At 41.4% G+C, this 16,754-nt stretch overlaps 1 protein-coding gene across 1 annotated transcript in view; it reads right to left on the minus strand.

The window, feature by feature from the left end:
- Nucleotides 1-1,291: 1,291 nt before the first annotated feature.
- Nucleotides 1,292-16,754, minus strand: part of SAMD12 (sterile alpha motif domain containing 12) — a 388,682-nt gene continuing 373,219 nt past the window's right edge. Inside the window, 1 exon segment of the mRNA XM_057734974.1 lies at nt 1,292-1,443. Coding sequence (XP_057590957.1) covers nt 1,421-1,443 — 23 coding nt within the window. The 3' untranslated portion in view covers nt 1,292-1,420.

The following is a 16,754-nucleotide window of genomic DNA, read 5'->3' on the forward strand; positions in this document are numbered from 1 at the left end:
CCGGCTGGAACCGTGGGTACACAGAACACACTTGGCTGAGTTTGTGACTCAGTCAACTTTACATTTTCAGAAAAAGAGATTGTTAAAGCATGACGTAGGGTCAATCAATATGGATATTTCTCTAATTCCTAAAGGCAAGCAATAACTGAGTCGACTGGTTTCCCAGGACTGTGCTTTGTTGTAAAACATATTAAAAAAAAAAAAAAATTAGTTATGGGTATAATCCCAGAAAGGATTAGAAAGGACTAGCAGGTTCTCTACTGAGGAAGAAACCTAGTGTAGCATTGGAACCTCTTGCTCTTCTAGACATGCAGGGGGTCACTTACTATTTTTTCTCTTCAGAGAATTGTGATCAAAACTTGACCTAGACAGTTTTCCAAAGCATTACAGTCAGACCACATTCCGGAAAACTGCATTCTACTGCCCTTACCATCAATGCACCATAGTCTAAGATTAAAATATGGCCACATCCTCATTTATTTTTTTGAAAGAATTCTTCTATAGAGTGAGAAACTATGTACATTTGGCCAAATAGAAGCCTCCTGTGTTTGAGTGTGTGTATGTGCTCGTGGTAAGTTGTGCCCAGGTAACAGGAAACAAGAGCTAAACAATCACCATTCCCCAGGCCCACCTTTACCTCCCTTTGGTGCTATAAGAAATCCACTTGTTCGGTAAAGTGTCAAGAGGTTAAGTCTAGCAGTACTGTGGCTGTATTTGCCAACCTACCACAAATGACAGGGTATATGCTGGGACTGGAGTCTTGTCTTGGACAGTCTGAGCCAGAAATAGATTTATAAGACTTATAAGACAAGATTTATAAGAAAGAAGAAAAGACTTGTTTTCTCACATGTACTGAACGTGCTGATTTGTTTCGGTGTAGGGTTCTCATGTAAAGTGCGTAAGAGTTGGACAGAACACCTTTAGACGTCGTAACTAACACAATGGAGACATGTTTACATTCCTACCAGGGTATAACATTGTGAACACTCCCACTGAGATTGCAGAACTGCTGTAATTTTTTTTTTCTAACACATCATGCCATCTGCAGACATAATAAAATAATCCAATAGTTGCCATGCTAAAACAGGACTTCTGGGGAAGGGCACGGACAGCTCCCCAAAGGGAGCCTGAGTTATGCACAGTGATGAAAACCGGAAGCAATCTTCCAGCTATTGGTCTGCCAATGACCACTTGGAACAAGCTGGCACTGTGTATTATGCACCTCATTTAAAAATCCATAGCAAACTAAGATTTTCCAAAGCCTGTCATCTTGACTGAACGGGTGGTTTTTCAGTGAATCTGGTTCATCTGTCCATGCTCCAAGGATATCTCCTGGCAGTGCCATGAGTTAGTCTTTCTGGGAGGAACAGGCCACGTTCATATCGTCTGGCAGGACAGCAGCTTGAAAGGCTAACCGCGTTTATGGAGAACCCTCGGTGGAGGCTGCAAGAGCAAAAAGAAGAAAACGTGATAAGCTATTTCTTTATATTCCCATATACTGGTATGTAGCAATAATCCGATTCAAACAAACCTTAACATCCTTAGGTCAGAGAGAAAGCTCTAGTGCAGGTAACGGTGACTCAATTCCAAGATGAATTTAGGCTGGCTTGTATTTTTGGAATGTCCTTCCATTTTTTTTTTTTTTTTGGCAGAGCGTGGAAGATGTCCATCCCAGGGATAGGAGAAGTTGCATGAAAGGAAGGGGCAAACTAGATCCCTGGAACTGGCATTCAGCCATATGACAGGGCTGTAGTTTGGGAGACCATGCCATACAGTATGGGGTTTCATATATTTACTTGATCTGGAACAAGATCAGATTTGGAATGGTGTGGAAGCATTTTGTAGGTGGGGGCAGTTGGGGTGGGGTTTCATTCTTCATTAAGACGCTTTCCCAGGATAAAACCTAGAAGAAAATATTGGAAGCAGTATGGGTGGAAGTCCTGAGGTTGCTTGTTGAAAAGTCAGATTGGCTGAGCAGGTTAGCGACTAGGTGAGAAAGTCATTAAAATCTGAGCAGATTGAACTACTTGAATGGCAACCCTGCTGTTGACCTTGGGAATGCTGGTACAGATATATCTGTCTAATTTTTCCAACTTTATTTTCTAATTTCCTTTTATTTTATCTCAGTACTCCCTACAGATCCCTATACACAAATCCTCATTAATTAGTTAATAAAAGAGCACAACTGAATATTTTGCTCAGAAAGATTATCAATAGGAGCTTTTTTAATTTGGGCAATGGAGAGAAAGCGAGAGTTCTCAATGTTAAAAAAACCAAGAACAAAAAACAAAAACAACCTACCTACGTTTTAAAACTGGCTTTTCAAAACATGAGAGAATTACAATTTATAAGCAAAGGTTTCATTAAACTTACTATTTTTGAGACAACACAAAAACAAAAGTAAGGTACTATTTAAGTGTATTCAGTACAACATAATACATAACACTGATAAGGTTGTAATGAAAGTAGAATACTAATGGCATTGTCAATTGGAAAAATAATGTCAATTTATTTAAAAACTATTAAAAATTCACATTCATTGACTCAGTGTTCCCATTCTCAGAGTGCAACCTAAGGAAATATTCTAAAAAAGTTAAAGAAGCTATATGCACAAATACGCAACCCAGAGGTTATTTATAATAGTGGAAAAATTAGAAAACAACCAGTTTCCTATTGTTGAAAATTTAGGTTGAGTAAATTATGACGCATTAACAAGATCGATGATTGCACAGCCATTAAAGTAATAATTATGATGATTATGTAACAACACGGGGAACAGTTATGATATACTACAAGACAAAATTTACACATATGTATAGAAAAGAAATGTAAGGGAAAGGTGAAGGCTATAGGAGTGTTTTTTTATTTTTTATTTTATTTTTTAAATTTTTAAAATTTTTTTATTTATTTTTATTTTTTATTTTTACTTTTTAAATTTTAAAAATTTAAAAAAATTTTTTTAAATTTTTAAATTTTTTTTCATTTTATTATTTTTTATTTTTTTATTTTTTTAATTTTTTCTATTTTTTTAATTTTTAATTTATTTTATTTTATTTTTTTAATTTATTGCTATAGGAGTTTTATTCTCACTGTCATAATGTTTTACAAAAGAACAACAAAAGTTAGGTTCACAAGGGTGCAGCTTTGACCCATAAGCACTGACTAACTAAAGCATCCACAGTTATTTTCATTCACTAATACTACTAAGAAAATAAATATTTATAATTTCCTTAAGAGATAATAGTCCAGTATTATTGAAGGGGGTTAGAAATGGCACAAGCAAAAATCTTTTATCCAAGCCAACCTATAAAAGCAAAGTATAGCTGGAATAACAGATTTCTAGGAATCTGACACCACATACTATCACTCAGACTTTTGCTAAAATCAGCTCTGGAACATGTGTGACTTTGGAAAAGAATTATTAAGACTATCCTAAATTTAAAAAGTAAAACTGAAAAGTAAATAATGATGATAAAGAGTAAACTCCAATTAGTTATTCTACTTTGGATCCTGAGTCAGGAGTTGATAACTAGGTTTATTACCGTTGCTGTTTCTCCAAATAACCATGTCTTCCATGTGAGCTTCTAAGGCTGTTGGAAAGCTGATGTGCCTTTAACATACAATAAGACTTATAACCATGGACGTGAGCTGAGCCTATTAGACCTTAAAGGTCTTTCACTTGTGGTTCCCCAGTACAGTTCTTAGGATATGTTGAATTACCCCCATTTTGTGGATGAGGAAATTGAGGCCCAGGGGTATTATTTGCCCAAGGTCACACTGCTAGTGAGGGTCAAATCTGTACTCAGACCTAGGTCTGTCCCACTCTAATAAGCATATAGGAGTGACAGGGACAAATATATCAAGTATGCAGAGTATTCCCATTCTCCTATCTTCTAAGTAGGATGCTGTGGTTATCTACAAGCCCAAACAGCACAACAAAGGGCCCTAGTGGGGAGGGAAAAAAATTGGTGGCTAAATTAATTTATATCAGCACGATGGAGATATTAGAAAGAACAGAGATACTCCTACAAGACTTGAATACACACAGGAGTAGAGGCCACAGAGAAACAAACTGGGGGTTTGTGTGGAGTGACATAGGAGATTTCGGGTGATGGCTGCCATGTGTGTGGGACCTTTGGAAGAGGGATGGCCAAAGAGAAGAGAGTGGATAGCATAATGCTACCTAGAACATCTTTCCATGGAATCAGTATTCCTTGCTCTTTGATGCTTTTGCAGTTAGTTATGTTTCCTTTGAATGTGTCACCAGGTTGAGTTGGGCTTTATGTGGGAGCAAGGGGCGCCTGTTTACTCAGGTTGTATGTGCAGGGGAGGTGCCTAGTATAAGTCTTGAACCACTGTCTTTCTGTCACACATATAAGTGATGGCTCTGTCGTTATCACTTGGCTAGGGATTTGTGTTACGTGTAACAGGAATCATGCCTTCAAGTATGTAAAAGCTACATGAGGTCAAAATGCAAAATGGCAGTTTGTATTAGATGGCTCTGGTTCTTTATAGTTTTGTTTTTGTGTTTTTTGAATTGAAGTATAGTTGATTTACAATATTGGGTTAATTTTAGGTGTACAGCATTGTAATGCAGTTTTTTTTTCCAGATTATATTCCATTATAGGTTACTACAAAATATTGAGTATAATTCTCTGTTCTATGTAGTAAGTCGTCATTGCTTATCTATTGTATGTATAGTACTTTGTATCTGTTAATTCCATATTCCTAACTTGTCCCTTCCCCCTCTTCTCTGCTCTTTGGTAACCATAAATTTGTTTCCTATGTCTATGAATCTGTTTGTTTTGTATATACATTCATGTGTTTTATTTCTTGGATTCCACATACAAGTGATATCCTATAGTATTTGTCTTCCTCTGTCTTATTTCACTAAACATTATATTCTCTGGGTCCATCCATGTTGCCACAAATGGCAATATTTCAATCTTTTTTTATGGCTAAGTAATATTCCATTGTACATATAGACCACATCTTCTTAAACCAATCATCTGTTGATGGGCACTTGGGTTGCTTCCAAGTCTTGGCTATCGTAAATAGTGCTGCTATGAACATTGGGGTGCATGTATCTTTTTGAATTAGTTTTCTTTTTTCCAGGCATATACCCAGGACTGGGATTTCTGGATCATATGGTAGCCCTCTTTTTAGTTTTTTTAAAGGAAGCTCCATACTCTTTTCCATAGTGGCTGCACCAATTTACATTTCCACCAACAGTGTAGGAGGGTTCCCTTTTCTGCACAGCCTCTCCAACATTTATTATTTGTAGACTTTTTAAAAAAATTAATGTGTTTATTTTTTGGCTGCATTGGGTCTTCATTGTTGTGTGTAGGCTTTTGTTGCAGAGCATGGGCTCTAGGTGCCTGGGCTTCAGTAGTTGTGGTGCTTGGGCTCATTAGTTGTGGCACACAGGCTTAGGTGCTCTGCAGCATGTGGGATCTTCTGGGATCAGGGATTGAACCCATGTCCCCTGCATCAACAGGCAGATTCTTAACCACTGCGTCACCAGAGAAGTCCCTATTTGTAGACTTTTTGATGATGGCCATTCTAACCAATGTGAGGTGATACTTCATTGTTGTCTTGCATCTCTTTAATAAGTAGTGATGTTGAGCATTTTTTCATGTGCTTGTTGGCCATCTGTATGTATTCCTTAGAGAAATGTTTATTTAGGTCTTCTGTCCATTGTTTGATTGGGTTTTTTGAGTCGTATGAGTTGTTTGTATATTTTAGATATTAACCCCTGTTGGTTGCATCATTTGCCAATATTTTCTCCCATTCTGTAGGTTATCTTTTTGGTTTTGTTGATGGTTGCCTTTGCTGTGCAAAAGCTTTTAAGTTTGACTAGCTCCCATTTGTTTATGTCTGCTTTTATTTCTTTTGCCTTGGGAGACTGATCTAAGAAAACATTGTTATGATTTATGTCAAAAAATCCTTTACCTATGTTCTTTTCTAGGAGTTTTATGGTGTCATGTCCTAATACTCATTTTGAGTTTATTTTTGTATATGGTGTGAGAGAATGTTCTAATTTTGTTGTTTTACATATAGTTGTCCAGCTTTCCCAACACCACTTGTTGAAGAGACTCTCTTCTCTCCATTGCATTTTCTTGCCTCCTTTGTCAAAGATTAATTGACTGTAGGTGCATGGGTTCATTTCTGGGCTCTATTCTGTTCTGTTGATCCATGTTTTTGTGCCAATACCATGCAGTTTTGATTACTGTAGCTTTGTAATATACAGTAAGCCTGTATACTGAAGCCTGGAGGTGTTATACCTCCAGCTTTGCTCTTTTTTGTCAGGATTGCTTTGGCAACTCTGGGCCTTTTGTCATTCTACATAAATTTTAGGATTATTTGTTCTAATCCTGTGAAAAATGTCATGGGTGTTTTGATAGAATTTGCATTAAATCTGTAGATTGCTTTGGGAAGTATGGCTTTTTAAAAATATTAATTCTTTCAGTCCAAGAGTGTGGATATCTTTCCACTTCTTTCTATCATCTACAATTTCCTTCATCAATATTTTATAGTTTTCACTATATAGGTCTTTCACCTCCTTGGTTAAGTTTATTCGTAGGTATTTTATTCTTTTTGATGTGATTTTAAATGGGATTATTTTTTACTTTCTCTGGCATTTCATTATTAGTGTATAGAAACACAATAGATTTTTGTATATTAATCCAGTATCCTGATACATTGCTGAAATCATTTACTAGTTCTAACAGTTTTTGTGTGGAGACTTTAGGGTTCTCTATCTGGAGTATCAAGTCATCTGCAAATAGTGGGAGTTTACCCTCTTTCTTTCCAATCTGGATACCTTTTCTTTCATTCTTTCTTGTGTGTGTGTGTGTGTGTGTGTGTGTGTGAGAGAGAGAGAGAGAGAGAGAGAGACTGCTCTGCCTTGGGTTTCTCACACTATGTTAAATAGAAGTGGCAAGTGTGGGCATCCTTGTCTTGCTGCTGAATTTAGCAAGAAGTCTTTCAGGTTTTCACTGTCAAATACTATGTCTGCCATGGGTTTGTTGTAAATGGTAGTGGCTCTGATCTTTAAAGGGGAAAAAGTGTGATCTTTAAAATGGCACAATTTGGGGGGTACATCCTCTGGGCTTCACCATCTCAGACTCCCTCGAGCTCCTCATATGTACTAGGTTATTTGCAGCCTTTGCTCAACCTTTCCTCCTGCCTAGGATGCCTTCTTTGTATATCCTTGAACACTAGCGAACACCCACTCCTCTGTTTTTAAAGACAATTTCAAGTGTCACATTCTTTATGTAGCCTTCTCTCCCTCTAGAAACTGGCAACTTACCCTCGGATGGCAGCACGGCATCATAAATGTTTACCACCAAACCCACCATGAACACTTTAATGTATCCATTTCTCCTCCTAAATTTGTTGAGGGTTGTACCATGTCTTATTTTGGTGTGTCTTCCTAACACAAAGTGCAGTGCCACATGTACAAAAAGTGCTCAATAAATAGTTGTGAAATAATGAAGAAAGGAGTAATATTGGAGAAGGAGAGTTTTTCTCTTTTTGGGGGCTTAACTCAATACCTAATTTTACTTGAGGTTTAATCTTGTAGTCAGGTCTGCATATAGAGAGAGAACTGCTCTATTTTTTTCTCTACATCTAAGGACCACTCAAGGAACATGTGCATCCCAGAAATGGCTGCGTACGGATGTGCAGCTAAAGAACAGTAAGAAGCTCTTTCTCAGAGCTTTTTTTCAACATTACTAGTTTAGGCATTCTGGGAACCAGTCACCTCTTTAGTGCAGTAGCTTCAGAGTCCAGCATGAGTTTAGCAACATTAAGAGTCCAGTGATTAAAGAGCATGGGTTCTGGAATCCGGCAGATCTGATGGATATCCCAGGCTCATCATTTACCAGCTACATGATGTTGAAAACATGAATTTCTCCAAACCTCAATGTCTTCACCTTTAAAACAGCGATAATAATCCCCACCTCACTGGGGTGCTGTAATGATGACACGGGCTCACAGAAAAAGTACTTTGCATGGAGTCTGGCAAATAGTCAATATCTGCTAAGTGATGGCTACTTATTATTATTATTGCCAAAACTTCCCAAAATTCCTTAGAGAAACTAGAGATACAAAAAGGTCAATGTACTAATGCCACAGCTGGGGGCCAGGAAGCCGCACTAACATGGCCCCGAAGCCAAGCCTTTGCCCCCTCCAGCGATAGATAATACCTCTCTCGCCTGCCAAGGCCACAGTCAACACATGCTGGCTTCCACTCTCACCCAGATTAGTGCAGACGCCAACAGACAGTTCCGTGATAAGGAGAGTTCACACCAGACACGTCAAAGTCAGGAAGACGCTGGTCAGGGAGGCAAAGGCCAGCTTGGCAGAGGATTCAAGAACAGACCTGGGACTGCAAGGGTCCTGTGCCACCCTCCCCTGCTCCAGCCACCAGGGTGTGCTTGGGAAAGAAGAAAAGACAGTGTGCGCGGGCGGCCCTGCCCCTCACAGGCGGACGAGAAGAAAGAAGACCTCATCTCTTAAAAGGGTTGTTCAGTGTCTTCCATTCCAACAGAAGGGCCGTATTTTCCATCTGAAAGTGTCTTTCATGGGATTTGTGTTTGAGGACTTCAGGGTGGGCCTGAATGCATGCATACAATTCACAGCAGGTGTGAGATGCACAGTCCAAACCACTGAGACCCACCGTCGCCTCCACATAAGCAGGACTAACATTCATTGAACAGCTACGATGGCCAACTAAGGTTTTATAGGCAGTCATTCATTAAGTTATCACTGCCATCTACGAGGCCTGAATTGCATTATCCTTATAACACACCTGGAAAAAAATGAGGCCAAGTTCATTAACTTGTCACAGCCGTCCTGCTGGAATGCCCAGAGCTGAGATTGGAATGCAGGTCTGTTCTCACCATAATGCTTTCCTGACTCAGTAGGAAACATATGTTAGGAAAGCAAGTTCCTAAACTCCAACAGGAATGTGGGAGACAAAGCCAGGAGCTGTGTTTGTATAAAAGAATGCTCAATAAATGTGAACCCCAGGGACTTCCCTGGTGGCGCCGTGGTTAAGAATCCATCTGCCAATGCAGGGGACACGGGTTCGAGCCCTGGTCCGTGAAGGTCCCACATATTGTGAAGCAGCAACTAAGCCCATGCACCACAACTACTGAGCCTGCGCTCTAGAGCCTGCGAGCTACAGCTACTGAGCCTGTGTGCTGCAACTACTGAGCCTGTGTGCTGCAACTACTGAAGCCTGCACACCTAGAGCCTGTGCTCCACGACAAGAGAAGCCAATACACTGAGAAGCACTCACACCACAACCAAGAATAGCCCCCGTTCGCTGCAACTAGAGAAAGCCCGTGTGCAGCAACGAAGACCCAATGCAGCAAAAGAAAAAAAAAGTGAACCCTACGTATAAAGTGCCCTGAATAAGAGGTTTGACCTAGAGAAAGTGAGCGCGTTCCTATTTAACAGCCTAAAAGCTGTCTTATGTTTAGAGCGGTGGTTCTCAACTGGGTGCAGTTTTGCCCCCACCTGGCAATGCCAGGAGACATTTCTGGTTGTCACAGCTTGGGGAGTACTACTGGCATCTAGTGGGTAGAGGCCAGGGACCCTGCTAAACATCCTGGAATGCATAGGACAGACCCACACTTCAAAGAATCATCCAGCTGAAATGTCAATAGCACTGAGGTTGGTTTAGAGGGTATAGGTCCTTGTTTATCTTCTATGCCCGGTTGTGAGCCAAATATATCACTCCCAAAATAGGCCAAGATAAAAACCAACTTAAGTGTGCCTCTTCTGTGTACAGGAAATAAGGCTAATTTCAAACCTCACTCCCCTCTTCTCTTCATCATTTGCTCATTTTATTTGATTTTATATTCAATGTAATCAAAACCTCTAATACTAAATCATTTCTAACTTTTAGAACCCTCACAGGCATACCATTATAAGAATCAAGATGGGATGATTTAAACAGGTATGCTCAATTAATTAATCAGTATCTATGGAAGAAGTTAGGAGATAAAAGAAGGACAAAGGAGGATTTATGTGGCAATAAAACTCAACTCTGCTAACCAGCCCTTTGGTGGGAGAAGTCACATGTGTTCTCAGTTGCACTACTTTCATTTCTGCCACTACCAGCCCTCTTGACAGTTTGGGAGCTGGTGGTTGTTTGCCTCCTGAGAATGTGAGTTAGAAATCAACGCTACCCCTGACTCCATGAAGATGGAGGCCAGAATCTCAGGCAAGATGGGTATCAGGATGCCAGAGGGCTTGCGTTAAGGGCAATAAAACAGATGACACATACAAACTAGTCTGTAACTTCTCATAATCCCTAGTAAACTGGAAACCACAGTGACTCTGTGATGGTTAGTTTTATGTGTCAACATGACTGGGCCATGAGGTGGCCAGATAGTTGATTAAACATTATTCCGGGTGTGTCTGGGAGGGTGTTTCTAGATGAAATTAACATTTCAATCAGTGGACTGAGTAAAGCAAACTGCTCTCCCTGACGTGGGTGGTCCCCATCCAGTCAGTTGAAAGCCTGAGTAGAATAAAAGGTGGAGTAAGGGAGAATTCACTCTCTATGTCTGTCTTTGAGTTGGGATATCAGTCTTCTCCTGCCTTTGGACTCGGACTTGGACTTGAACTGGAATTTCTACCATTGGCTCTCCTGGGTCTCCAGCTTGCTGACTACAGATCTTCAGCTTTCTCAGCCTCCAAAACTGTGTGAGTCATTCTTTATCTGCCTGTCTGTCTGTCTGTCTGTCTGTCTGTCTATCTATCTATCTATCTATCTATCTATCTCTCTCTCTCTAGATAGATCTATACATCTCCTGTTGGAGACAAATATCTCCTATTGGTTCTGTTTCTCTGGATAACACCAACTAATTCAGCCTGTCCATTTTGTGGCAACCCGAGAAGGTAAATCCTATGACCTCACTCTACAGGTGAAGAAAGTCAGCCTTAGGGAGGTTAAGGATCTTAGACAGGCTGCAACTTTCAGGCCAGGCTGTGACCTTCTATCTGGTTATGACATGCCAGGGGCCTGTTGATTCCACAAGTGCTAAGAAGACGCGAGAGGTTCCAAGGCCCCATGGGAAGATTTTCAGGCAATCATTTATACCCATATGGATATGGGGTAGGAAGACCTTGACCTCCATCTCTCACTCTTTCAGCCCTCGATTTGTTTCAAGTAGGTTGTGATGGACTTCTGATACTATAAGTATAGTCTTTCTGGAGCTGGCTTTGCTGTCCTGATCGGTTTGGGTTGCTGCCTGTCTCTAGGAAGTTCGTGGGTTCGTGAGATGAGAGAAACTGGACACACACACACACACACACACACAGTGAGAGAGAGAGAAAGAATGCACGTGTGTGCAAGCCACCCCTCTCCTTTCCTTCAGCCCTAGGGGGAAAAATAACCTCATTGATACTGTATTCGTCCCCTTCCTGTTCTGCTACAAATAAAACTGCTAATCTATGAGGCTCAAAAACTTCTTAGAAATTGACTCTTGTTCCTGTGGGTTGAGTCTTTGGATTCCAGGGTTTTAAGAACTTGGCCATTTCGGCCTAAGGTTCTCAAACTTGACTACATCAGACTCATCTCAAGGAGCTTCTTAAAATTTTAATTTTGTCCAGCCTCCCTCCATTTCCACTGATGCAGAGTGTCCAGGGGGAGGTCTACAAATCTCTATGTTTAAAAAGTGGCTCGGTGGTTCTCACGAAGCCAGCTTGGCTCAAATCTATGGGCTCACCTCCATCTTTCCCCCAGTACTTAAATAGTAGTTATTTGTCCTTCAGACAGAGAAAAGTGTGCAGCCTGCGGGGGGAATTTGCTTTATTGTCTTGTTCACTTCATGAAATAAAATACCAAGAGTCCGGAATATGATATACTGCAGTGATCCAAATATTGGGTCTTAGAGTGAGGCAGACAGGAGCAGCAAGACCAGAGCAAGCTATCCAACCCATTCAAAGCCCTGGGCCCATCACCCCAGTACTGTTTAGTTTCTACAGGATGATCCATGCATCAGGCAATCAAGCAGGCAGGCAACGTTTATTCCATTGAGCATTTACTGAGATGCTCCCCATTGCCTTAGGGGCTGCAGGGCTTGGAGAGTTTCACGTCTGTCTCGTACTTATACTACATTTGAATCACCTGATGTTGTCTCTATCTATAGACTAACACTCCTCCAACTTTGCTGTGCTTGGAAATTCCCTGGAGAGCCTGGTAAAGGCCAGATTTGGGGCCCCAAGTAGAAAGAATCTGATTCAGTAGGTCTGGAGTGGGTTTGTAAATCTGCATTTCTAGCAAGCTTGCAGGGGACACCCATGTCATTAGTCTGAGGACCACTCTTTAAGCATCACTGCTCCTAACCCCAAGCTTCTTCAGGCAAAGAGTATGTCTTATTCTTCTCTTCCTGTACTGTGTGGTCAAATGCCTAGAATAGCAAAGGGGCTCTTGAAATGTTTGCTGAATGAATGGTGAACCTGCATGCATGAGGTCAGCAGTTTCTTAAAGTAAGGGCAGAATTTCTTTGGGGGCCATAGAATTGTTCTCAAATGAGAATGGATTTAGGAATTTCAGTGTACGTAAGCATCTGAACTCTGTAAATTCTCTGTGATAATCCAGGACACCTATAGACTTCAGTCTCAGAGCATTTCCCCAGGAAAATGGCAAAGCCTCACCCAGCCTTAGGGCAATCTTGAACTAGAAGCCTTCTGACAACAGTGGCTGCCACCTTGCACCACATGAATATGAGATGATGCATTTCTGGGAGAAAGTATCTCAGGCCAGATGCTCTCAGCAGGGATGAGTTTGTACAGCCAATTAGTCAGAGGGAACCCCAGTGATTCCATTCTTTGCATTGGACAGAGGAAAGATTCTAAAGTCATTAAATTCCAGCAGCCACTCTAAAGGCTCACAGAACTTTCCAGAAAAAAATCTATCCACTGGCACAAACGACAATGAATCTCATGAGAGGGCAGGAAAACCTTGAAGTTTAATTCAAGTTGCCACTGAAATTCCCCTCCATCTCCACAGTGTCAGACTGGCTGGCAGATTATATTCAGAAGAATGGTTTCCTAATTTCTCTCATCGCTTCTGTACCCCACCTGACTCAGTTATAGAGCCTGGCGCCTTTCATGTTTGTTGACTGAATGAATCAATCAGGTTCCTTTTCCTTTCTCCCCTGTAAGTTCATCTATACCCCACTTTGTCTTTCTATTTAATCTTACTTTCATCTCAAGGGTGCCTCTGTTGACCAATCCAATAGCTTCTCCACTAGAAAAACGTTCTCTAAGATTCACTTCTTTAGAAAAAGTATGTTCAAAAAAATTCTCCAGATTCTGCAGCTTTTCCAAGAAAGAGAGAAAAGCCCACTTTTCAAGGTGTATACAAGTTATACTTAGTCTCTCTCCTTTTGCATGCCGAGTCTCAAGGGGCTAACGTGCCTCTTTCTGAAATAAAGCTACACAAGCTACATAAGTACGAACAAATGATTCTGGGGACAACGAGGGATGTTACCACACAGAGTCTTAGAGGAGAAGGGTATTTTAGAACAGTGCTTCTCAAATTTTAACGTGCCCTTGAGTCACTTGGGTATCCTGTTAAAATGCAGATCATGCAGGCCTCACAAGCTCTCAGGTGACACCAGTGCTGCTGGTCTGTGCACCCCACTTTGAGCAGCAAGGTGTAGAGTTCCTTCATCTAGAGCAGCACCGTCCAAGGGAGCTTTCTGCAATGACGGAAATGTTGAAGATGTGCTTTGTCCAATATGGCAGCCATTAGCACACGTGGCTATTTTGAGCCCTTGACATGTGGCTATTTTGAATCTCCAGGAAATCAATGTTAAACTTTATTTAATTTTAATTCCTTTAAATTTAAATGGTCATATGTATGTAGTGGCTACCATACTAGACAGCTGCTTTCTAGCAATGGAAACTGAGACTGAGAGATTTAGTTAAAAGAGTTTCAGAAAGAAGAAACCTGAAAAGCGACGTGAAGCCACAATCCTTTCACCCATACTGCACATGTATTCTGATTCCCACCCTTCTCCCTTTCTGCTCTCTGTAGGGAGGGCTCAAGGCCTCCCCTCTGTTCTCCAACATGTTCCCAGAATCTCTCTTTAAACAAAATAGTCATTAGGAAAGGCTTTATAAACGTTCTAAAGTGCAGAAGATTATCTCGTTTACATAAACTCTTTCAAGTTGGCAAAACCAAGCAAGACGTCTTAAGAGAAATAGTTCTTTTGTTATGGGCCCTTTCACCCTGGGGTATGTCTAGCAGAATTCTGAAGACAGGCTCCAAGGTTATTTCTTTGCTGTGTTGTGGCCCTTTGGCCTGGAACACAGGAGCAAATGCAAACAGTCCAGGCATTCTAGAAAAGTTCAAAAGGAAAAAGAGCTCAGTTCAAGCTGAATTCCCTCAAATGAGAAAACGCTGAGGGTGGGGAAAGGGTAGGGTTTCATTTTGTCTGAACTGGATTTGTCAGCTCTCAGCGTGTTACAATCTACATTACAGTTAACGAGGTTTGAGGATCTTCCCTGGGCTGGGAGTACTAATTTCCATTGAGGAAAAAGTTATGAGGCTTGGATGTCTTAATGATAACAGATAATTCCTCTGTGTTGGCAGAGCTACCAAGCACGTTGCTGTGAAACTGTGTGGATTGGGCTATTTCTTTTGTGTACACAGTTTCCCCTTAAAGAACCCACTTGGCATGAGTTGCAAACCTGCTTGGGGACCCTTGTGATTAATTGCTTGAACTGGCTGGTGGCCATCAGCAGAATCTCGCAATTTAGCAAGTTCTACACAGAATTATGAAACTGGAGGTTTAATAGGATTTCAGGTAATAGAGCCCAGATGTCCAAGACTATGATGTTTGAAATTATACGGCTCACAAGGCTGTAGGGCTTAAACCTTATTTATTTCTTGCTTAGTAAATTTCCCTGTTTCCATCTTTATGTCATCTTGGACCAGGCAAATGCGAAAGCCCTCATCTTGACATGCTGCATCTAGAGAAGACATGCATGCACACACACCTGTAGCCAATAGCCTGGAGACATGTGAGTGCCCCATCTTCCTGCCCAGGCTCTTGGGATTACCTTTTAGCCAAGGATATGGTAATTAACAGCCCTATCTCCTCCTTGCTGCTATGCAGAGCTTAAGTTCCAAATTGCCTTCACACATTTAATTGTATTTTATTCTGTTAGGGTCCAGGAGAAATGGGCTGGGACAGGTATTATTATTTCCATTTGGATGAGGAAACCAAGGTACACAGAAGGGAAAGGATAATAATAGTTAACGTTTGGGAAACCTTACGTGCCAAGCAGTACTGTTCCCATGGGGTTTCTGTGCATCATTTCCTTTAAACCTTATAACACATTTGAGGTTGATATGATTATCAGCTCCACTTTGCAACCCAGAAAACTAAGGCGCATAGTGGCTGGGTCACACTGCTGGTAACTGATGGAGCCAGGGTGGAAGATGGTACTCTGGCTCTTAGTTACAATGTGCTACCTCCTCCCTAGGGAAGTACCGTCAGCATCACAGACAAGAGCTGGAGTCTGTTGCTGCTAATGTAGCATTCATTTTACATCATTTGCAAGACGGAAGACAGATCCTGGGCATATTTTTCTAACAAGAAGCCCCCTATACCCCTATTCCCTGTTCTTCTCCAGAGTAATCCCACCTCTGGAGTGTTGAGAGAAGAGGGTTCTGTTTAATGGCATCCACTTGAGGAAAACACTTGGCCTAATATTCCAGGCTGTTTATGATCACACTTCAGCCCATCCTTGCAGACTTGTCCCTCCCACATTCCAGTCACAGTAACTAATGGAATTTGTCCCATCCTGCCCTTACTTTGTTTACATGGTCTCTACTTCCTTCTCCATCCTCCTGCCCCAATTCTCCTCTTCCTACCAGGCCAGCTCACAGGCCACTTCAACAAGGCTTTACATATTCCCATAAGGCATCTCTCTCTCCCTGTTCAGAACCTCTGCAAGTCTTTGCTGAATGAATGGATGAACAAATGGAATAAACATCATTTTCCCATCGCTGTACCAGGCACTGTGCAAAATCCCAGGGATATAAAGATGAACAGCCCTTGTCATTGCCCTCAGGAAGCTTCTGGTCTATGGAGAGAGCTGTACACGGGAAAACCACTATCACATAATGTCCTGCATGATATTACAGAAGGAAGGGTGTTCATCACTGTTTACAGATATGGCTGGGAATCCTGCCCAAGCCTCATCCACCCTCCTGCTTAGGGAAACCTCACGGGTGAAGGGCTTGTCTTTTACGCATCTTTGTTCAGCCCTGAGCACTCAGCAGTCCCTAAACTAAGCGACTATATGATACCTAATGAAGGACTGTCACAGAAGTGATGGAGTCTCTCTCATTATGGTAGGAGGGTCTAGAAACCTTCTCTCCTCTTGTCTTTTCAGTGGAAATGCAGAAGAGGGAGGCAGGTCCTTGCAGCTCCCTGACGGCGGCCCCAAAATGGGGCCAGCCTAGACAGGACGGGGCAGAGGAAGCTGCCGGTGTGTCCTTAGGGTCAGTGAGCAGCAATGACCCAGACCATAGCTCTCGTCTGTAAGGGGCCAAGGAATGCTTAATGTACTGCCTTAAAATGATAGTTTGCACACGTCTTCCTAAAACCTATTTGTGACCTCAAACATTGGGAAATTGTTCTTCTTTAATCACTCCTATTTCACAGCAGTTATTCTGATTACTTATTATGTGACCCGTTATAAACCTTTCTGCA

The sequence above is a fragment of the Hippopotamus amphibius genome, chromosome 5 (genome assembly GCF_030028045.1).
Source record: "Hippopotamus amphibius kiboko isolate mHipAmp2 chromosome 5, mHipAmp2.hap2, whole genome shotgun sequence".
In the NCBI taxonomy this organism is placed as follows: domain Eukaryota; kingdom Metazoa; phylum Chordata; class Mammalia; order Artiodactyla; family Hippopotamidae; genus Hippopotamus; species Hippopotamus amphibius.